Below are 23,298 nucleotides of genomic sequence, written 5' to 3' on the forward strand. Positions count from 1 at the left end.
TCCCAGAGCTTTATGTGAGCCCCCTCCATAGTTGAAGCTACACAAGGGGAGATAATTAGTGTGGTGGGGGAGACAAATCCCTCCCTTAGGGAAACTATCTATGCTTGGCTTCTTTTAGACAGGTCTGGCCATGTGTAGTCACCATTGACCATAACACCAGGACCTGAGATACAGTGTAGATAGTCACTGGAGGAAGGAGCATCTCATAGAAAGGGAAGAGGCTGAAGAAGCTCCAGAAGTTGTCACCTGTCTGTCCACCAAGCACTTTTGAAACTCTAGAGTCTAGACTGGGGACAGGAAAGCCACAGTCTCCACATGTTTACCCCAAGGGAGGCTGAGACCCTTTATGTCCCAAGTTCCCATGACCTGGATCAAATCATGCCACCCACTATCCTCCCATTTTCTGGACAGTTCACCCACATGCCTATACTAAGCCTAACTTATTGTCTCACCAGAAATAACTTACTGTCTCACCAGATACAGAACAGACAGCAGCTGGCACAGGACACCACATGTGCCCATACCAGCCACACCAGGGCTTCTTCTGATGGCTATGGACAGATAATGTTCTCCTGACTAAAGGCATGCCCTAGGGATGTCCCAGGGAGCCTCAAGTGTCCTTCCACCAGGTACTGAATGACCAGAGTTATAGGATGAAACCCCGGAGACTCAGTGCTCAGTAGTGCAGCAGCTGCCTGTGGACAGATGGGAAGAGATCTCAGGAGATATCCGATCCTAATGAAAGATAAAAGTGTGAATTCCATCCTAGCCCAGCAGAAGCTTATCCAAGCTCCCCAGTTCATCTAAGATAACAGCAGCAAGCCCAGATGCTGGGCAGCTATAGGACAGGTGGGCTGGATCAAGGTCTGGTCAGCTAGGCAGGACCAAGTGGCACTGAGGCACGAGGGTGCCCAGGCACCCTTCTCTTTCCTTATATTCTTTTGACTCAGCCTGTCTCCTGCTCATATAGGGGAAGATAAAGGGAAGTGGAGGAGGGGAGCCACAGGGAGCCAGTCACTCTGCAAGGGAGCCTGCAGAGCTCCTGCCTTCCAATTGTGTGTGAGAGAGAGAAGGGGAGGGGGATCAGTGGGACTTCCTTCTTAGAAGCAGCGTTTCCTGAGAGAAAGAAGAGAGAAAGAGAAAGGGAGGGAGGGTAAGCAAGAGGGAAGGAGAAAATTGGAGGTGGGAGAGACAGATGGGGGAGGGGGAGTAGAAAGTGAGAGCACACTGGAGACTGAGCAGAGAGGCAGAGAGAGGGAGACAGAGAGAAAGCCACAGTGCAGGAGGGTGTGCAGTGCAGAGCCAGAGCTTAGAGGGACCTGGTGAGGGCGGGTGCGGGCAGAGGCAAAGCCAGTGACCACAGGCGCCTGCAACCCAGGATTCCAGGGCACCACAGGAGTTCAGCGGCACACCTGGCGGGCGACTGGCCAAGAAGTGGTGCGGGGCTGGGGGTGACCGCTATCCCAGGTATTCGCCGGTGGTGAGGTGACCCAGAGTCCGAGTGGTTTTGCATCCAGGTGTTTGCTCGCCTGGGAGCGGGGCTCCGGGTTGCTGTGTCCCTAGGTGTTGGTCCAGGGGTGGTGCGGGGCTCTGGGTTGCTGGACGCCCTCCGGGTAGCCATGGCGACAGGAGCCAGGGGTCGCTGGGCCGCCGCGTCGCCAAGAGGCTGAGCCGGCAGCGGGCTGCGCCATGGCGGCGCGGGGTTGCGGGCCCTGAGCGCCAGCTGCGGGCGCGCATCATGAACTCGTGGGACGCGGGCCTGGCGGGGCTGCTGGTGGGCACGATCGGCGTGTCGCTGCTGTCCAACGGGCTGGTGCTGCTCTGCCTCCTGCACAGCGCTGATATCCGCCGTCAGGCGCCAGCGCTCTTCACCCTCAACCTCACGTGTGGCAACCTACTGTGCACTGTGGTCAACATGCCACTCACACTGGCCGGCGTCGTAGCACAGCGACAGCCTGCTGGGGACCGCCTGTGCCGCCTGGCTGCCTTCCTCGACACCTTCCTGGCTGCCAACTCAATGCTCAGCATGGCCGCACTCAGCATCGACCGCTGGGTGGCCGTGGTCTTCCCGCTAAGCTACCGTGCCAAGATGCGCCTCCGCGATGCTGCATTCATGGTGGCCTACACGTGGCTGCACGCGCTCACCTTCCCGGCCACCGCGCTGGCCCTGTCCTGGCTCGGCTTCCATCAGCTCTATGCCTCGTGTACGCTGTGCAGCCGGCGGCCCGAGGAGCGCCTGCGCTTTGCTGTCTTCACTAGCGCCTTCCATGCGCTCAGCTTCCTGCTCTCCTTCATCGTACTCTGCTTCACGTACCTCAAGGTGCTCAAAGTGGCCCGCTTCCACTGTAAGCGCATCGATGTGATCACCATGCAAACGCTTGTGCTGTTGGTGGACATCCACCCCAGGTGAGAGGCTTGATCCAGTGCTCTGGGGACACTAGTAAGTTGGGAATGTCCCAACATCTAGGGTAGGGCTGTGGGAGAATCCCCTTTCCACTTAACTACATTAAGCAAGGGTGGAATGGCAAGTGCTGTTTAAATGGTACCCAAAGCTTCACTTTCTGAAGCTCTGGACTGAAATCCCATCCAGAACATCCTCCTTATCCTTATACCCATCTTAGGCAGTGGGCTTTGTTCACTGTGCAAAGCTTGAAAAGGGTTTGGATATGGCCCTTGGAGGGGGCTCTAGAGGCTTAGATGACCCTTAGGAACTCTTCAAACTTAGGGTGTTACTCCTCCAGGTCCTTTCTATCCTGGATGTGATGCTATGTTGATCTCCTTTGTGTGTGTGTGTGTGTGTGTGTGTGTGTGTGTGTCTGTGTTTGTGTGTGTGTGTCTGTGTCCCCATCAAACAGAATCAATTGCACCTCTCCCTGTGGTGGGTCCTGAGGGCCTGGTCTTGTCTTGCCTCTCTAGAGCACTCTGTCCCATGTCTTCTGGACTTGGAGCCTCAAGGTCCCTTCAAGAATTTTTACCTCAGTCTCCTGAAACTAAGCCTGTCCTGTCCACCTACCTTCATCCTCTTGGCCCATTATTTCTCAGTAGAGGATGGAAGGAGGCAAATGAAAAGACAGCTGGGAAACTGTGGTCCTTAATATCCCTTTGGAAGAGAAGGAGAAAACTGTCAATCAAGCTGTCCTGAGTTCACCTTATCTTTCCTTGAGACTAAGGACATTAAGAGGTAGGGTGCCTCTGTGGCCTATGCCAGTTTATATACATTAAAAGCCACCTCTGTCTCTGCTGCTTGGGACTCTAGGTAAGAGCTTAGGAATCCACTTGGTACAGAAAATACAGCACACAGAGAGCACTGGTGATGGGAGTTTATGTTCTGTGTGTGTGAGCAGAGCCCCTGATTCAGGAAGCCTGGGGTAGGAAAGAGTGTAGATCCCAACGTGTATCTGCCCCACAGGGCACAGCAAACAGACAGAAGGTGTTCATCTGAGCAAAGGCTCCTTGTGGGGCTCCCTGCCTTGAGCACTAAGGAGATGATGGATTTCACCATGCCTGCACATTGGAAGGGCATGGCGGAGTGTATCTACCATCCAGCTCTGAACTATTGTTACAGATGACAAGCTGCTCTAGTTCTCTCTATATAAACTCTTCCCCACAGAAACTAACACAGAATGTGCTTGCATTGAGTTGCAGTTCAACTCAAGAGTCAATTCAGGAGCAAGTCTGAAGCCATGCTTGCAGAAACACTCCTTTTCATCACCCTCCACTTTAGAAAGGGCCATCCCCAGGACAGGGGCTAGGGCAGCTTGTGAGGATGCACGCAAATGTTAACTCTTGCAGACTTGACCTAGTCCTAGAAAGTCCACTCAACAAGCCTCCCAGTGGAGGGAAAGAGAAGTGGGCCCAGGGGAGGAGCCAGTTCTCTTAGAGGGAGGCAAAGCCCAACCCCTGCGCTTAATCCACAGGCATTCTATTTAGGGACAAGAGCTTCCACTGCTCCGGTCTCCCTGACTTTAGGTCAGAACTACAAAGAGTATGTAGGGGTCTCATAAGCAAAGATAGACATTGCTGGAATCCAGGCCTTTGTCAGCTCTGCAAAGAATACTGACCTCCTCTAAGCCTGCTTCTAGACTCTCTAGGGAGCTCCATAGGGTCACAGGGCCATGTGCTCCTTGGTTAACACAAGCTGTCATTTCCAGAGGTGTCAAGCAGGAGTGTGTGTGTGTGTGTGTGTGTGTGTGTGTGTGTGTGTGTGTGTGTAGGGGGGGGGTCTACAGAACACAACAGCCAGTCTCTGACAGCTGATCTGATGGCAGTCATTCTTTGGTGGCACAGTTGAGATGCTATGATCTTAGCTCTGAAGGCTGTGATGGTGTCTCGCCCCATTCAGGCTGCTCTGATGTTCTTTAGTGCCAAGCACCTATGCAGTCTTAGAATGTCAGTCTCAAGACAGTCTCTGGTTAGCTAAAGGAGCAAGAGGAGTCTTAGCTCACTGGAAGTCATCCCAGCTACCTCCACTTAACCCAGGATTTAGCTAAAAGAGACCTGCTTTGTATTGCCTGGAGCCCAGGTACCATTTATTAGGAAGTGATGGGAAGTAGCTGATTTTCCAGCAGGCTGAGGAGCAAGCTTTATCCCTTTGCTACAATCATTGCCTAAACAGCGGCAAGTCCCTCTTTTCTAAATCTGAAACCCAGGGTGGCATATCCTGTTTCTGTTGTTCTGTGGCCATTTCCCAAGTCACTACATTTACAAACCAGGTTTCACTTTGTAGTGTCTGGTCCACACTCAGTTCTACCTGCCCTGTGTCTGCTATTCCGTTCTCCCAGCCAAAGATCTAGGCAGGCTCTAGTTAGACCTGTTCTGCCGCTACTGCCAGGCACAACCAAGCAGATCAGGCTTCATGGTCCAGCTGCAGTCCCTCTCTTTCCAGCCCAGTCCAGACTCACCATGCCAGGTAGATGCCTTCCTGGAGCTGGTGACAGTTTCTGCTACAAGCTAAATGGGGACTTCCTCACAGTGCTATTGGGGACTCTCTCTAGCCCCTCGACATTCTGTAAATCAAGACCACAGGGGCTGGCTGAGGGCTGGCTCTGCAGCATGTCAGAGGTTGGCTAAGGAGGGAGAATCTCACTGGGCCTTTGACTACAGAGGCAGGAATTGATCCCAAAAGGGAGGCACTTGGTGAACTCTAGGAAGTAGCTTACAACCAGGTTCACACCCAAGCCTATCCTTGAGACTTATGGATGGAGCAACCAGGCAAATAGAGGCTCACAAACTGTCTGTGTAGATGCTTAGAAGTTCTAATTTAGCATCAGACAGTTACATGGAATATTTTCTAACCCCCCCCCCCCCGTCTTGGCAGATATGCTTCCTAAAGTGGGGCTCAAATCTAGGGTTTACAGGCTCCTCAGAGGCTAGCCTCATCTGGGATAGAGGACACTAAGTGGTCCACTTATCTTACTTCTCCATCCCTGACTCCATCCAGCACCATGGGTGCCTCCCTTGGGCCATGTGCACACTACAAGTCATACAGTCATGTTCCATATGCACGCAATGCTCTTCGGGCCTCAATCTGAGTACATCTTCACTATAGCCCACCCTTGGGTGGGGACCAGGGTCTGTACGTATTTTGGAATCAGAATCAAGGCATTTGGACAAGGATTATGTTCCCTAGAAAATTAGGAGTTTACTCTAGTGTAGAAGCTGTGAGCTCCAGCTTTAATGTGCAGGGCCCAGAGCAGGGACCACATTTGCTAGAGAGGAGGACTAAAAATGCCAGCATCCTGACCGCAAACTCAGGGCTCTTTCTCACTATCAGTCATCTTGTCTCGTGTCTTAAAAGCCAGAAAACCAACAGGGACCAGCCTGTGAGTGCTCCAAGTGTGGGCTCTGGAAGGACAATGGACATCTGAGATCATCAAGGACACAGCCACCTCGGAGGCTTCTGAGGCCACCTCCCTCACTGTCTGTTTAGATACTTCCAGAGTTGCTGTTACTGGAGCCTGCTAAGTGCATCTCCTTGACCTCACATGTCAGAGAGCCAGGGAACCCATCTGCTTTGGTCTCAAACCTTATGACACTCCCTACTCCAACTCCAGGGTAGCACACATGTTCATACCACAATCAGGGGTCCCTGGGTGAGTTTTGTACTTCATGTTCTCTGCCCAGCAGTTCAAGGACTCTGGGTGCCATCAGCAGAACAGGGGTGGCAGTGAGGGTAAGAGGAACACTCTAGAGTCAGGTCAGGAGATTTGAGATGAGACTTGGTCTGTCCCAAACTGCCAGTATGTTCTTGGGCATGTCCTAAACTACTCGGGTCTTCATCTGAGGATAATCGCAATGCAGCTCACAGAGATACAAGATTCTCAGGACCTCAGGCTGCAAAGCTGTGGTGAGGGAAATGACAGCAACTTGTTTTGTGATCCTATCATTCAGAGAGCCCAGGGAGCTGTCTCACACCTAGGTGATGGGGGTGCTAAACTGATGGGATCAGCTGACCTTACCTCCTACCGCCACTGCCATGCAGTTACCCACGAAACAGCAGAGCCCAGGAAAGAAAGGTAGAGCTGGTTTCAGCCCTTTTCTTTACCATAGTTCAGGGAAGGAGGGGCACACCCCTAACTGGAAGCACAGGGCTGGTATCCAAAGCCCATGTATCTGAAGTCCCTCTTGTACCTGACTCTCAAGGCAGGCAGATCCTTTACTCCTGTAAGCCTCAGGTTTCCCGTCGGTAAGCTTGGGTAGACATACACTGCAGAGTCTACTGTTCTGTCCCAGGAGCAACATGACCTGGGGACATGTACCTCTGCAGACACTCTGTTCTACTGGATCATCACATTAGAATCTGTGATGGCCCTGTAAGGCCCAAGTGAGTCAATCCAGGACTCAATGTTAGATTGCATGGTTCACATCGGGGGGTTTACATAGTTCACAGCACCCCTGGCACAGTCCCCAGCCACAGTTGCCTCTCTCCTGTGGACAGAGCATAGGACAAGAGGGACTTTTAGGGAAAAGGGGAACCCTGTGGCTTGGAGGTTCGTGGCAGAGCTGGAACATAGTATACAGTTTGCCAGCAAATACATACTGAGTTGAGGGTAGTTTGGTTAATGCTCACTAAGAGTTCACTGAGTAAGCTTCTTGGTGTTTTTCATATTTTAACTCAGTCACTCTCACTCAGTGTGGCCCCACAAGACAGGGTCTCTCAGGACCCTCATTTTTAGAGATGATGAAGCTGATGTACAGAGAGGCTATGTCACTTGCCTAAAGCCACCCCGAGATCAAGGGCTTGGATTTGAATCTGGAAGTCCAATCTTGGCTCTTCACAGTTAACCACTGGGCTATTAGCCACAAAGCAAAGGCCAAAGAAGACACATATCTTCAAAATGCCTTCTGCTTAACCCGAAGAGACAACACGGCAGATCTCTGAAAATCTGTGCAGCCTGTGTGTGGGGTGTGTGTGTGTGTGTGTGTGTGTGTGTGTGACAATGACAGTCCTGTGACAGTCTTAACCTTTCCTTCCTTTAGTCATTCAAGTGTCTGTCCCTCTGAAGAACCCCCACCCCCAAGCCTTTATAGACATTAAGTTCCCCATGCTTTGGAAGAGAGAGAGTCTGATATGGAGAAGGAAGGGACTACGGCCCCTCATCAAAATGCTGACTCCTTGGGGAGCATAAGGAGGCCCCCCATCTCTCAGTGCCCTACTAGTTAGTGGGTCATGTCTATCCCCATAATGAACTCACAGCTGTGGTGAAATCCTCCTCTGAAAAGTGGGGACTTGTATTTAGAGAGGCTTGGTGATGTCCCCAAGGCCACAGTTAGGAGAGCAGGGCCCTCCTAAGGGAGTATACCGAAGAGGGCATTCACTCTAAACCATGCCAAGGCTGGCATCACTGTCACACACTGAGAGGGACAGGAACACAGGTGCTCTTGTCCCCATGGGGAGTCCTCTGTGTGAATTTGGCCAATTATTTATTGGGTGCCAGAGTGTTCCTCTGTTGTCATGGAAGAATGTTGTGTGGTGGTTCAGGGGACTCGGCTGCCACCCCAAATCTGCACTCCACCATTCTTCCATGGAAATCTGTGAACACTGGAACAGGCAGACCTACACTGAGAAGAATTACACTGAGTCCCCTGCCTCTGTGGTTGCCACTGTTCTTTGCCCTAGAGTAAGACTCCCAGACTGAGGGACAACTGAATTGGCCATGTTCTTGTACTCAGATCTCTAACCACAGGCTGCCCATGAGCCTTAGTGGCAAATTCTACAAAAACCCACTCATTGTCAAGAAGTCTGGGATTTCAGTTGAGCAGGAGATCAGTGACCTCAGGCTCACCACATACCAGGCCATGGGACTTCCCCCCTGTGATGACACAGGTAGCCTGTTTATTTAGGGGGAGGGTGAGCTTGGTTCCAGACTCTGGTCTGGACTCAGAGTCTGCCATCATCTGCCAGCCTGGCTTGCCAGGGACAAAGAAGGGTTCTCAGATATAGGATACCCCTCTGAAACTAGGCTAGCCCCTGGAAACCATTCAGGATGGAATAAGTTCGGTACTAAACAGAGGCAGTGCTTGAGCCAGTAGTGCTAACCAACCTGGAATTGCCACTTAGGAGCTGTGTGAATGCTATCTGACCCTGTGCAAATGTCTTAACTTTCCTGAGCCATGTGTACTGTAATGACATTGTCCTTGGCTCCTAGACACACTGTGAGCATCAACTAGACAAACTCATGGGAAACCCCATCACAGAATCTAGCATGATGCATGGTAGAGACCCAGACCATTATTAATATCAATTGTCATAAAGTAATTAGTAGCATTAGTTGTGAACAATACATTTTCAGACAAGCCCCAATCTATTTCTTAACTCTATAAATTTATATAAAGGCAGAAGGTCAAGAGGGGGCCCAGCAAGGATTCCAGATCTATCCATCCAAACCATCCCTCTGAGAAGAAATCTGTTGAGGAGAGACTTAAGGTTTAAAATGTTCCCCTCCTAGATGCAGTGGGCAGCACCTGCTTTAGCAGCATGCTCAGATCCAGTTCATGAACTTTTTCTCTACTGTTTGCATTCGTGGACCAGGCCAGCCTGTCTTCAGGGGCAAGTCACTGCAGCCCAAGCCAGGTTCTGCCAAGTTGGCTTGCTGGACAACCCTGCCTCCAGTAACTTTCTCTGCTCACCTATGTCCACACTGGACGCTACAAAATAGAGCTCCTGGATCCTGGCGCTGGCTTGTCTGCCTATGCACAGCTGATTTCCTGTACCCCATGCCTGTGACACCTTGTTGTCTCATGGTGAAGGAAAATCAGTTCCCAGGAGGGTTTAGAGCCAAATGAAGCAGGAACAGACATTGGTGGCTCTTGACTCCATCTTCTAAGCTACATCCTAAATGCCAAGAAGACTTGGCTGTCACCTAGCTTCTCCTGTCTTAGTCCCTGGAGGAATCATGTGTGGGACCGCACATGCCCACAACTAAGATTAGTCTTCCCATGACAAAGGATATAATTATGATAATTTCCCCCAGCTAAGCACAGAGGTCCATCTCCGGGGTGGTTCTGTATTCTATCAGGTTGACAATTAACACTGACCATCACAGCAGATGAGCCCCAGAGGCAGGGAAATAGCTCCTGCAGGACCAATGATGATAAAGATAAGAATAAAAGACAACACACAGAGCGTAGCCCTCCAGGACTGTGCAGGGGAATCAGTGAGTGACATAAACAGCAAGAATATGAGTACTTGTCTATTTGTACTCATTGTGTTATTCATTTGTACACTGGGATGTTTTCCATGTCTTTATATGTGATAACTGGTTTTAAATGTCAGCTTGCCACAACCTGGAATTACCTGGGAAGAGCATTTCAGTTGAGGAATTATTTAGACTGGATAGGCCTGTGGGCATATCTATGGGGGATTGTCTTGATTCATTGACATAAGGGTGGCACCATTCCCCATGCAGAGGGCTCTGAACTTGTGGCAGGAGCAAGCTAGAGGTATAAGCAAGCAGGCAGCATGGTTTTGTTTGTGTCTCTCTTCTCTGGATTGTAGATGTAATGTGACTAGCTGCTTGAGCTCCTGCTTTTCACCAAATAATAGGCTGTATCATGAAAGTGTGAGCCAGATAAACCCTTTGTCTCTCCTGAGTTGCTTTTGGTCAGGGTGTTTTATTAAAGAAACAGAAAGGAAACCAGAATACTGTACACAGTGGGTTTAATTCTGCAGGCAATGCCATTTAATATCATGTTGCCTTATGTCGTCTATAAGAAAGCACATCGGTAAAATATGGCATACGAGATATTACACTACAAATAATGACCTCGGCAATGTCATGCAGCTTGCCCAAGAGCACAAGACTGGACCCCAGGTCTTTGGTTTCATATCCACAAGCCTGGAATCCATTGTTCATGTTGATGAGTAGCACCTCCCTGTGTCCTGGCCATGCCACCCCATGGATTATCTTCTCCCCTCTGTCCCATGCAGTGTGAGGGAACGCTGTTTGGAGGAGCAGAAGCGGAGGCGACAGCGTGCCACCAAAAAGATCAGCACCTTCATAGGGACCTTTCTCGTGTGCTTTGCCCCCTATGTGATTACCAGGTAAGCCACCTGTGCATGGGGCCAGGGCTTGGAGGGCCAGAGTGGGCCCCTCTTTGCCACATCTCTCCCGAGAACATGACAGGGTGTGAATGAACACTTGTATGATTCTCTTCCACCTCTGACTCTCCCTTATCAATAACAGACTTATTTTTATTTTTAAGTATGTGTCTGAATATGTATGTGTCTGTGTTTGTGTTTGTGTCTGTGTGGGAGTATGTACAGGTGAGTGGAAGTGTCTGTAGAGGCCAGAAGAGAGCTTTAGATTCTCTGGAGCTGGAGTTATAGTTAGTTGTGAGCTGCTAAGAACTTCTTAGATAGTTGCCTTCTTAAGTAGTCTGAACTTGTAGCCACTGAGCTATCTCTCTTGCCCCTTATTAAGACTTTTACTGCCCATAGTTACCAGCACCTTGTGATGATTCAATACAGGTATACAATTGGCACTAATCAAGTCAGTATAGTTCCTTTAACAACTTTAACAATTTTGGTTACCATATAATCACTGCAGAAAACCTATGAGGCACTATGTAAAATTACAGTACATGTATACAATGTATGATGATCAAGTTAGGCTAATTTATTCTCCGTCTCCTTGCCATTACTGTGTGTTTGGAGCCTCTTAGTGCCTCTCCATTTATTATTGATAACATATGTAACAGGTTGTGAACTGCAGTCTTCCACTGGGCTGTAGAATATGAGAACACTTGTCTATTTTAACGCCCATTATCCACTGTCTCTCCATCATCCCCTTCATCCTAGCTCCTGGGCATCACTACTGCATATTCTGATGAGATTTTCAAGGCATGTTTTTATGAAAGAATATGTTACATGTACTCTTCCCACCAGCCTGGCCCCAGTGCCGCATCAGCCCCAAATAACACACACTCTATTAGTTATAAGGCTGTTGGTCAATGAGGGCTTCTTATTGGCTAGCTCTTACTTTTTATCTCCCCCCTTCTTTTTTTTTTTTTTTTTTTTTTTAACAATCTAAGTATTTCCATGTGGTCTTATCATACTGGAGAAAGGATCTGGACCTGTTACTCCTCTGGGGTTCTACATCTTGACTCCTCTGCCTACATTTTTCAGAATCTTCCTCATCTCCTAGACCCACCTATCTTGCTTCCCTGTTGGCCAACAGTGCTTTATTCATCAAATGATAAGACAAACATATACAGAAGACATCCCCATCAAGAAAAGATGGCACCTGTTTGAGTTATTTAATCATGTCCTCTGGTTTCACCCATTTGTCCGAACTATCCTGTTTCATATCTATTCCACATCTTCTTTATGTGTCTGTTGCAGCCCTCAGGTTGGTTTCTGCCTTAGCTGCTATGAACGTGCATGCAGGTATCTGTGAGAGTCTCATTTTGTTTCTTTTGGTCATATACCCAGAAGTGGGCCAGCTGTTCTATGATGGATCTATGGGGTTTGGAGAAAACCTTTGTGCTGCTCTCCATGGATTCTTACATGTTAAACTCAATACTCCACAGTAGACGACTCTTCACTTGATCTCCAGATAACCTCATTCTAACTCTTCACCCCACACTCATACTCCAGGAGGTACTGACCAGAAGAAACAGAGAGGAAAGATGGAGGGAAGTATCGTACAGTATGGGGTCTCCCTGTGCTGGGTAGCCCGTGAACAGTCTACTTCAGCAATACCTGCCACTTGCATAAAAGCAGATACTTCTCTCTGCCCTTCCAGGCAGGCCACCTCTCCTGTGGCTGCACTATTAGCCAGTGACTACCAGTTTTTCCTCTTCTCAGAGCCAGGCAGGCCTGTAGTTTGCTGGCACCAGGAACCAGCATTCCTCAGACTAGCCTGATCCAGCTGTGACAGTACACCGTGCTAGTTTTAGTAAGAAAGAAAAGGAGGGAGAAAGAAAGAAAGGGATTGCCACCCCCACTTCTCCCTCCCAAGCTCCATTGTGGACTGGTGTGGGCGGTGTGGTATCCCACAGCTTTGTATCCTGAACAGTTCTATGATCTGTGAAGTTGGGAGATCACAAAGGACAGCCGTTCTATTAAGACTTGGAGGTAGGAGCTTTGATTGAATCTGGGAAATGGTTTCCTCTGGGCATGAGTGTGTGTGTGTGTGTGTGTGTGTGTGTGTGTGTGTGTGTGTGTAAGAGAGAGAGAGAGAGAGAGAGAGAGGAAAGAGAGAGAGGGGGAAGGAGAGAAGAGAACACTGTAGGAGTGCAGATGGCCTTCACTGTCACTCAGCCTCCTGTTGCCCCTGAGTATGATGACTGTGACCACCCTCTCTGCTCTCCCCACTTGTCCTTACACAGAGCCCCCCAGCCTGGTTGCCTATACTTCCATTCATGACCCCAGCTTTTTCTTCAGGCCAGAAGCCACAGTACCCACAAGAACATATAGACAGGCAGAGGGGGAGCCTTGCTCACCTCTCTAGCCCCCTCCTCTCTTCCTCAGACAGCCCAGGCTTATGTACACTGCTACCCACTGCCTTCCATGGTGTGCATTTCGTCGTGAGCAGCCCAAATCAGCCCATCTCTCACTTGGACACAGGATTTGGAGCTATGTATTTGGGTCCCTGGGTGCTCTGACCATGGAACAGGGCAGAGCTGTTCATTCTTCCTTCTGGATCTATGCACTAGACCTCAGTACTGGTGCTGTATTGCATACAGATGACTTGGCAGAGAGGGGCTGTCCTAGGCATTGTAAGATGTACCATGGGTTCCTTAGTTTCAACAATCTGGATATCAGGAACACCTCTATCTTTCCCCAATGTCTCTAGTTTGATAACTAAGTCTCCAGATATTGCCAAGTGTTCCTGGGGACCAGATCATCCTGAATGAAAAACAATGGCATAGACCCATACCCCATCCAGGAAGCCAGAGCTGGTTCAGCTCAGGATTCTGCATAGAACTAACACAGAGGAACAGAAAAGCCTTCTCAGCACTCCCAACCCTCCTGCTATGCAACTTTGGATTGTTGCCTTCACCTCTCTGGGCCTCCAGAAGACAGTGTGGCATCCTGGGGTTAAAGGCTATGGAACACTAGTGTGTGACACAGACATGCCCATATGGATTCTTGGGCCATCATCCCTCCCTGACACTGAGACTGAAGGAGATCTAGCCATCCAGGGAATGTGGGTGAGAAAGTATCTAGAGACCCTTCCTCTTAGACCTCAGGGTAAAGGGAAGTCATGGACTGAGGAAATGAACTTGAATCCTCAGAGAATAAGTAATAGTAATATGACTTCTACTTTTGGCAGCTAGGCTTTTCTCCAACAATCTCATTTCCTAGTTATTCTCTCTTTCGCTCTCCCTCTCTCTCTCCCTCTCCCCTCCTCCTCCTTCTCCCTCCCTCTTGTTCCCTCTCCCTTTCTGTTCCCTGCCCCTTTTAATTATAGTTCACTTCCTTCTAATATTGCCACAGCAATAGTGTTTCAGTCAGATTGCTAGCAGATTCAAATGGAGTTAATATAATTGAGTTTTAAAAAACATTCACAAAACTGTGCATCCTGCATGAGGATAAGCACCATTTCCAGGGGAAAAAGGGCCTCACTTCTTCCAGTATAGAACCCAGATCAGGGGAAGCCACCCTACCCCATCTGACCTCTTAACCACTGTCTTCTCTATGTGTATGGAGAACTACCCGCAGGCAAATCTCTCATGACAGCACTCATGCTCACCTCCTATCACTTTGCCGAACATGTTTCTAGCACCTTCTCTATGCTGACTATGAGAGTTCCCCTGAAGATGAAGGATGAATTGAAGAGAACCCCCAAGAGTCCCCTGGTAGGAACCCTGACCCTGCAAATAGAGCCTGTAACTAGACAGACCCATTCAATCAGGCTTCCAGGGCTTTGAGGCAGAATGGAGATTCCTGACTAGGCTAATGGGCAAAGCCTGTGAAGTGGGTGTGGCCATGTGGGTGTGAGGAGGAGTAATAACTGAAGCAGGCGGGACAGCATGAATGGGGTCTAGAGTGGTGTTTTCTAGTATGACAGCCACCAGACATGGGTGGCTGCTGAACACTTGAAATTTGACCTGTCCAAATTAAGGTGCACCTACTTCAGGTTCATAACTTCCAACACTTAACATAATAAAAAAAATAATACAATCAATTCTTCTCATAGCAATTCCATATTGGGATAATAAGTACAATAAATTTAAATTTATCTGCTGCGTGTGTGTGTGTGTGTGTGTGTGTGTGTGTGTGTGTGTGGTGTATGTGTAGGTGCATGTGTGTGCATGTGTGGTGTGTGTGTGTGTGTATATGGGTAGATGCATTGTGTGTGTGTGTGTGTGTGTGTGTGTGTGTGTGTGTGTAGGTGCATGTGTGTGCATGTGGAAGCCAGACTTTAGGTGTTGTTCAGACACTGTCTACCTCTTCTTTTTGTGTGAGATCTCCTAATGGAGGCCTGGCATATATCTGTTTCACAGTCATGCAGCTCCTCTAGGGTCAGTTAGACTGTTCCTGGAGTGACCAGGCAGGGTCTTCAGGGCCACTGCACATTCCTGCCCACAGGCTCTTGGGAAATATTTTCAGAATTAATGTTCGCATGCCTTCAAGTGATTGTAAGCCTATCATCTGTGTAGCAATCTATACTTACAAATAATTACAGTTGTCGTAAATCATCAGGATCACGTTTGGAGGCATTTGCAGATCTGATGGCCCCATTATTATAGCTTTCTAGTGTAATGGAATGATGGCAAGGGGAGAGGGGTTAATGTGCAGGTGGCTCCTGACTGTTAACGTTCTATTAATAAATGACTCCTCCACTCTAATGTCTTATGAAAGCTTAAAGCATCCGCTTAGAGCTCTAGGCCTTCACATATGCAGACATATGCAGATCGAGTCTCCAGAAGCCTTGAGGATAACTGGGCTATTTTCCCAAGCAATGTTCTGTGACTTATATTGCACTTTAATGCATTCTCTCTCTCTCTCTCTCTCTCTCTCTCTCTCTCTCTCTCTCTCTCTCTGTGTGTGTGTGTGTGTGTGAGTGTGTATGTGTGTGTGTGTGTGTGAGTGTGTGTGTGTGTGAGTGTGTGTGTGTGTGTGTGTATGTGTATAGAATGTTGCAAGGAGAGACAGAAAGACAGGGTCAGAAACAGAGGAAGACCAAAGGCGAGAGGAGCAGTGATGGGCAGAGGAAGCATAAAGCGGGGGCCTTAATGTGCTGCATTATCTTCAGTATTTGAAATCAAGGGTGTCAGATGCACTCACTGTAAAACTGGAAAAGTGCAGGCTGAAGCAGCCTGGAGCCAGGAAGCATGCGGTCTCTGGTACCCAAAGCCCTGGGTTCAAACACCGTCTTTCCCACATCTGGACCATATGACTAACACAGAAACTACCTTGATCTTATCTTTCTGTGTTAGGGGGACTAATATAAAGATGGGGAGCTGGAGGTGCTGTCTGAGAAGCATTGAGGTGCTGAGCCCCAGGCTACTGAGAGCTAGTGTTCAGTCACTGAACCTCTCACCCAGAGCTTCCCTCCCTGAAGACTCCCATTGGGAATGGGTCTGGACATTACTTCCTCCAGGACCCAAAGTGCCTCAGAATTCAGACAAGTGTACCTCCCCATCCTCCAAGGACTGGGGTGGCTCAGGCTGTGAGTAGTGTGAGAATCCCTTATGGGTAAGGGCAAGGTAAGAAGCTCCCTGTCTAGTCAGAGTGCTGCCAGCAAGCTTCATACCAAAAGAGAGCCACAGTTCAGAGAAGTCCAATATACACAGAGACATGGACAGGCACTCAGAATTAAAGAGAGCTAGAGTTCAGAGTAGTTCAACATACACAGAGGCATGGGCAGGCATGCAGGATTAAAGAGAGCCACAGTTCAGAGAAGTCGAATGTACACAGAGATATGGGCAGGCACACAGGACTCAGAGGGATATAATCTGTGGATGTCACATGTGTCTACCATCTCATTCAGCTGTAACTATGAAACCTTGAAGCATTTTAAACTCCTAAAAAACATACATGCACATACAAACACACACACACATATGTACACAACACACATGGTATATATGCAAGCGATACACCTGACCCACATATGACCCACATGTACATAACTCATTCACCCATATGACAAACATGCATAAACATGTACAAATATATACACAATGTATATATGCATACAACACAAGGTACACATGCACATGACCCCCACACACACACTATGCACACATTTAAACAACACAGACACACACATGAATAATAAACACATGCCTCATGTGTGTATACGTATACATTCAGGTGACACGATGTACTCACATGCACATAGCACACATATGCACATACAAACAAATATGCTCACAATACTTACATGCACACAACACATGACATGCATGCATGCCCAGCACAGAAGCACATACATTAATATGATGCACATGTACACATAACACACATGCTTATAAGACATACACACACAGTCATTTACACAGTTACATAGACAGATGCAGGTTGGGTCCTTGATCAGACTTCTATAAAGGGCTCAAATGCTTTCTTCAGAATGGCCTGAAATGTTTGGAGAGGCAGACCCCACCTCTCAGGCATCTTGCTGAGTGGTGTGGACTCTCTGAGAGGATAAGATTAGGAATGGGGGGGTATGCAGGATTGATCTGCATGACTTTTGAGCATACAAATGTAAGTATCACTAAGGCTGGAGCCTTCGGGCAGGCACAGGTCTTTTCTAGTTCACATCATAGGGAAGCATATGAAAACTCCTTTGTGTTTAGTGAAAGGTAAGGGCATGTGGCAGGAGTGGCACTTGTGGGACAAGCCTGTTTGCTGGGGAGTGAGCCATGCTGCTCCAGAGGTGTCAAACTGTAGAAGTCCCACTTTCTCCTTGTCTTATATGGGGTCTGGGAACAGGGTGGAGATCTGGTTGCATTTCAGCATTGTTACAGCCAAGGACCCCAGAACACCCAAGCAACCTAACAGTACCTCCATATCCCTGTGGGGTTCTTTTGGGTGTTTTGGAGTATTGTGGCTACCAGAACTGAGTACCATACCAAGGAGCTTAAACAGCAGGAATACATCCTCATGTCTCCTTGGCCAGAATTATGTGGAGCCAAATCTGCTTTGTGTTCACTTGAAGTTCTCCTTTGTCCGGGGCCTGCCAGAGGCCAGGCAGACATTAAAGAAGAATTTGTCACAGGTTTCAGGGGGAGGGACAAGAGACAAAGGTTTAATACAGCCAATCATGATTTTATGGGAAGGGCCTCTTGGAGATGAAAGTGTTCACAATGCGGGTCTCAGTATGGCCTCTAACCAAGCTTGTGCTTCATGGTACGAGACCCTGGATTGCTGTGCAACCTCTCTGGACCTCAATGACCTTATCTATAAGATGGAAATGAACTTCTCTGCAGGTCACTGTGACATGAGAAAGTGCAAAAGAGACACTAACTGGAAATTATCTGAAGAGGTTCAGACCTCAGATAAAGTTTTGGGGAAGCAAATGCTATAACTTTACCCTACATAGCCCCCAAGTACTACTTTTGATCTTTCTGGGTAGTTCGATAATATATCATTTTAAAAAATTCTTTTGGGTCTAGAAGAAAACCACAAAGAGCAATGTGTTTGCCACATAAGGGTAAGCAAGTCCTGATTTCAGATACCAGAACCCATGTCAAAAGTTGGGTGGAGTAGCTGATGCTTATAACCTCAGCAAGGACAAAATGTGTGGTGGAGTCAGCCAGATTCCTGAAAAGTTGCTGGCCAGCTATCCTAGCCAACTTGGTGAGGTTCCAGCCCAGCGAGGAAGGAACACACCAAGGTCATTCTCTGATTTCCATTAATTCATTCACACATTCATGTGTGTACCTACATATACACATAAATACACACACACATACACACACACACACACACACACACACACACACACACGTATTGGGGAAAGCCATGATGCTAGGACAAATCTTAACAATATATAGAATATACAGGGCATTTGGGAGACATGATTTGGCATCACATAACACGCTGGATAGTTTTATGTCACCTTGACACAAACTAAAGTCATCTGAGAGAAGGGAGCCTCGATTAAGACAATACCTCCATAAGATCAGGCTGAAGGCAAGCCTGTAGGGCATTTTATTAATTAGTGGTTGATGGGAGAGTATAGTGACATCTTGTTTGTACTCTTAACAAATAAAGCTTGCCTAGAGATCAGAGTGCAGAGCTAGTCAGTAGTTAACCATAGAGGTCTGGAGGTCTGTATAGACAGACAGGAAGTGAAGGCAGGAGGAGACAGGAGCTTGACTCTTTCTCAGCTCAGAGGTTGGCAGGGTAATAGGTGACTGTGGCTTGCTCCACTTATCTCATGATCTTCCAGTATTTACTGTGATATCTGACTCTGGGTTTTTATTATTAAGACTAATTAGAACTTATGCTACAAGAGAGTGCCCATCCAATTATGGGTAGTACCATCTCTGGGCTGGTGGTCCTGGGTTCTATAAGAAAGTAGATAGAGCAAGACATAAGGAGCAAGCCAGTAAGCAGCACCCCTCCATGGCCTCTGGATCAGCTCTTGCCTTCATGTTTCTGTCCTGTTTGAGTTTCTATCCTGACTTCTTTTGATGTGGAAGTATAAGCCAAATAAACCCTTCCCTCCTCAACTTACTTTTCAGTAATGGTGTTTTATTGCAGCAATAGAAACCTTAGCTATGACACAGGGCAAGAGTGAGCTAGCATTTGGATATTTCATTAAGTGTGAAATGTAAATTTTGGGCTTTGTCTCTTTTAATTCATCACTTGTAAAACATAGATTTTTAAAAAGTGAGTATTTCCCTGATGCTCACAGCTTCAGTTCCTCATTCAACCTGTCAATGAAATGAGGAGAAAAGTAGCCTCGGTTCTCCACAGTATTAAAGGGCAAGGGCAAAGAGTGATGCTGAAATGACAAGGCAAAGACTGTGGTCTCATTATGGACTCAGTGGAGATCCACTCAGGACGAGGTCCTGTCCTTCCTTCTAACTACTCTAAGGTCCATCATGCAACCCCAACCCAAAGAGCACATAGGAAAACTAAATTACGCTCTGTAGCTCTTGTCTCTGAGCCCCCTTCCAGGCAACCCACCATGCTGCAAACCCACCCCTGGCTGCTCTCCTGGAGATGTTCCAGATGGTGGCCAGCTACCAGAACCTAGCTAGAAGCAGGCACTAGGCTTAAACTTCTCTCCTTTCTGAATCTCAACTTCCTCACTTTACAATGGGTGGAGGAGAGGTGATTTAGTGTCTCTAAACTCTCTAAGGTTTTTTGACCTTATGCTAATGCTAGATACTTTCTCAAGGTTGACCAGTGGGGCTGGGAACACTTGGAAGAAAGTAAGATTAGAAGTAGGAGCAGGATCCTTACTGCCCTTGAAGCCTGGAGTCTGTACCACTCAGTTACCAGGAGGACTGAATTCTTAAACATGTAGGATGGATATATCTTCCCTTTCTCTCCTCAGTAGATGAAGGTCACTTTCAGATCCCCTGACTGCTACTATTGGCAGAGGCCACCAGGACCCCAGTCCTAGGAAGAGCTCTTCCTCACTGGCAGATGCTCTACTGGAGCTTTGCTGAATGTTTGCCAAGTTTTTTTCTCAGCCCTCTCTCCTCCCTCTGCCTTCTCGGGAAGGCAGAACTGAATTTGTGGCAGAGCCAAACCAGACTCTCATGCATTAAAAGATCACATAAATAAGCCCATCTAACTTCCTTACTCTTCAGACAAGACATGCAGGCCTACATAGTGTAAAGACTTGTCTGGGGTCAGACACAGACTGGATCTGGCTTTAAATCCTGCCTTTACAGTTGCTTGTCTTGATGAGCTTGGGAATATGAGGTTGCCATGTCTTCCAGATTTCCCTACAGTAACCTATGTGCACAGCTGACACAGAACTTAGAATAAATACCCAACCAATTCCCATGACCATCATTTTTATTGGTGGGCATCATTATTGCTTTCGTGGTTACCTGGCATGGTTACATGCCCCTAACACATACCCACAGCACCCACAGTGACACATTCTCATCCTTCCATAGGCTGGTGGAACTCTTCTCCACAGCACCCATTGGCTCCCACTGGGGTGTGCTGTCCAAGTGCTTGGCCTACAGCAAAGCTGCATCTGACCCCTTCGTATACTCCTTGCTGCGACACCAATACCGTAGGAGCTGCAAGGAGCTTCTGAACAGGATCTTCAACAGACGCTCCATCCGCTCCCGCTCCGTGGGCCTCACAGGTGACTCACACAGCCATAATATTCTGCCAGTGTCAGAATGAAGAATGGCACTCCTGTTGGGGAGTTCAGAATGAGGTGAACGGAGCAAAGGGCGGTGGTCTGGGACTGCTGGGTGGACATTAACTGCCACCATTTCCTGGTGATTGCAATGATGTTGATGTCTGGACAAGTTCTGGGGCCTGCTTCTTGGTCCTTCCAGGGTAGATATTGTACTGTCCCATCACCAAAGATGGCTGTGGGCCATGTCCTGACCTTTGTTTCTGGGAGTATGTTTTGACAGCTTAGACTCGCCAAAGGCCTCCAAAGGATGGTAAGCTAGTCACTGTCAAGGACACAGAGTGCTGGTGGCAGGTATAGGGCATAATACCCACCTGTTTGCTAACCACTGGTCATGGGGCTCCATGCTCCAAGGGACATTTCAGTGATGCTGAATGTGAAGGCTGGTTGTGGCCATCTGGCCTCAGATCTAATATGGCATCTCTTTTCCCCTTGGTAGTGGTGGCTGCTGTAACTCAAATATTATCTAGCTGGTGCCAACTACCTTATGCTCAACTGATACCCTTGGGCTCTCTGCACTCAATGGGAAAGTGTCTAACAGCTAGTTTGTTGCTGACCAATTGTCTGAGGAATGATAAATTGGATTCAACTTTTGTCCCTCTTCCAACAAACAAACAAATGTTTGTGTGTATTGACAATCTTAGCATGAAAGCGGTCTCAATAGACAGGTAATAGATAATGTGAGATTCTCTGAAATCTGAGAAGGAAGTCACCTTCTTCTGATTTGCATGCCATAGCTATGAAAGTCCAATAAAGCAGGAACATGGTATCTGGTCTATCCTACCTCCCCAGCTGGGGTCTGAGTTGGTAGGAAGTACTCCCTCTTGTTTTAGACATCTTGCCCATCATAGCCTGTGATGTGGATGCACAGGAGCTGACTTGAACAGGGTTGCAGTCTTAGTTTTCAGATGCTGGGTACCATTATCCTGGTGGCTCATTACCTTCATTCTGTAATTCTGTCCTGAGAAAGCAGGGGCTATTCAAGGTCCCCACAAATGTGCGCTTTTTTGCCACTGATGAGAGAGTGCAATTATTATAGGATGCTGTTCCTATAATATGCATGCCAGTCCTTTGGGAGCCATTGTCTTAGTCTCATTAAAATGAAGATAAGGACTGCAGAAACAGCTTAGCCAGTAAAGCGCTTACTGTGCAAGCATGAGGCCCTGAGTCTGACCCCAAGAATCCACAATAAAAGCACACTGGTCATGGTGGCATGTACCTTTAATCCTAGTGCTGGAGAAGAGAGAGAGGTGGCTACCCAGGGCTCAATGTTCAGCCAATATGTAGCTGAACTGGTGAGTTACAAGCCAGTGATATATCTCAAAAACAGGAAAAGAACAATGTAGATGGCAGCTGAGAAACTGACACAAACACACGGCTCATACCTTCCTCCCATCTTATCATTTCAGACTGACTTGAGAATGCTCAGAGCAGTTGTTTCTCATCCCTATAAAGGACTCTTCTGAAGGATCCTTCTTTCCTTATAATTCCACACATCCTAGTCTCGGAAGAACAGAGGAACTAGCCACCAGGGACCAACTTGAAGAACATTGATTTTCCCTGCCAGGCAGCCCCAGTAGATAAAAGCAGAGAAACGTCTGCTTGTCTGTTTGAAAAGATGGCCTATCATTAACTTTTGGCAATTCATTTAGAAAACAACTCCACCAGGCCTAATGTTATCAGGCTTCAGAGTTTCCATGGAGACAGTTGAAACATCTAAAGAGGCTTTAATATCTTCCCATTGCTGGGAAAGTTGTGTTCCCACCTGACATGTTAGAGAAAAAGAATCTGGGGTCCAGAGGGGACTCCTCAGGATACTTGTTTGGACTTTGTACCTGTTTCTCCCCACCCAATCTTCTGAGGGAGTTGGTGAGATACATGCTTCCCTCCTGTGATAAGGGATGTCACATAGGTAGCTTGAAATTAACCACGGTGGAAGTCCTTATACACTCAGAATAGCTAAGTGTTATAAATCAGGTCTTTTCCCCAGAGCTGGTTGTCACCCATCTACCAGTACAACATTGCCACATAATTTTCTGGGACAAAACTGTCCTGGTTCAGAGTTAATTTGGTTCCATCAAGTCCAAATCAAAGCAAACAGTTCCAGTGAGGAGTGGCTGTATCCACCCTCTGTGGTCCCAGCACTCAAAGTGCTAGGGGAATACAAATCAAGCCTGGGACCAGGACACCATGCACAAAATAATCTCCCTTTTCACACAAATACTGGTAAAGTTGGGCTAAAAGGAGTGGTGACCCAGAGGGAGAGGTCAATAGACAAGCAAAGGCAAGTAGGGACATCCACTTCTCCCATGCTGGTTTAGCGGGAGACTAACCTTACAAATCCTTTCTCCGCTTGCTCTGTGTAGGCAACATATTGCACCCTGAGTTGCAACGAGATCACTTTGTCCCTTCTCTAGCTAAGAAATAGGAACTGCCACCCACGACACCACTTATCCGGAAGGATGTATGCTGTAATTTTCACTATGCCTCTAAAACTGCTTACCAT

General features: G+C 47.8%; 1 protein-coding gene across 2 annotated transcripts; it reads left to right on the forward strand.

Annotated features, from left to right (window-relative positions):
- Window positions 1-1,463: 1,463 nt before the first annotated feature.
- Gpr26 (G protein-coupled receptor 26) lies at window positions 1,464-22,257 on the forward strand. 2 transcript variants are annotated; one of them, XM_051193182.1, is made up of 4 exons: window positions 1,464-2,406; window positions 10,430-10,543; window positions 20,539-20,735; window positions 22,202-22,257. In XM_051193182.1, exons 1-4 carry the CDS (start codon window positions 1,739-1,741, stop codon window positions 22,204-22,206), a joined length of 984 nt encoding a protein of 327 aa, XP_051049139.1. In that variant the 5' UTR covers window positions 1,464-1,738; the 3' UTR covers window positions 22,207-22,257. The 2 variants fall into 2 exon arrangements, with proteins under 2 accessions (XP_051049139.1, XP_051049138.1); XM_051193181.1 differs by lacking the exon at window positions 22,202-22,257 and having other exon boundaries at window positions 20,539-20,800.
- The last annotated feature ends 1,041 nt before the right edge of the window (window positions 22,258-23,298 follow it).

This window comes from Phodopus roborovskii, unplaced genomic scaffold (assembly GCF_943737965.1).
Source record: "Phodopus roborovskii unplaced genomic scaffold, PHOROB, whole genome shotgun sequence".
NCBI lineage: Eukaryota > Metazoa > Chordata > Mammalia > Rodentia > Cricetidae > Phodopus > Phodopus roborovskii.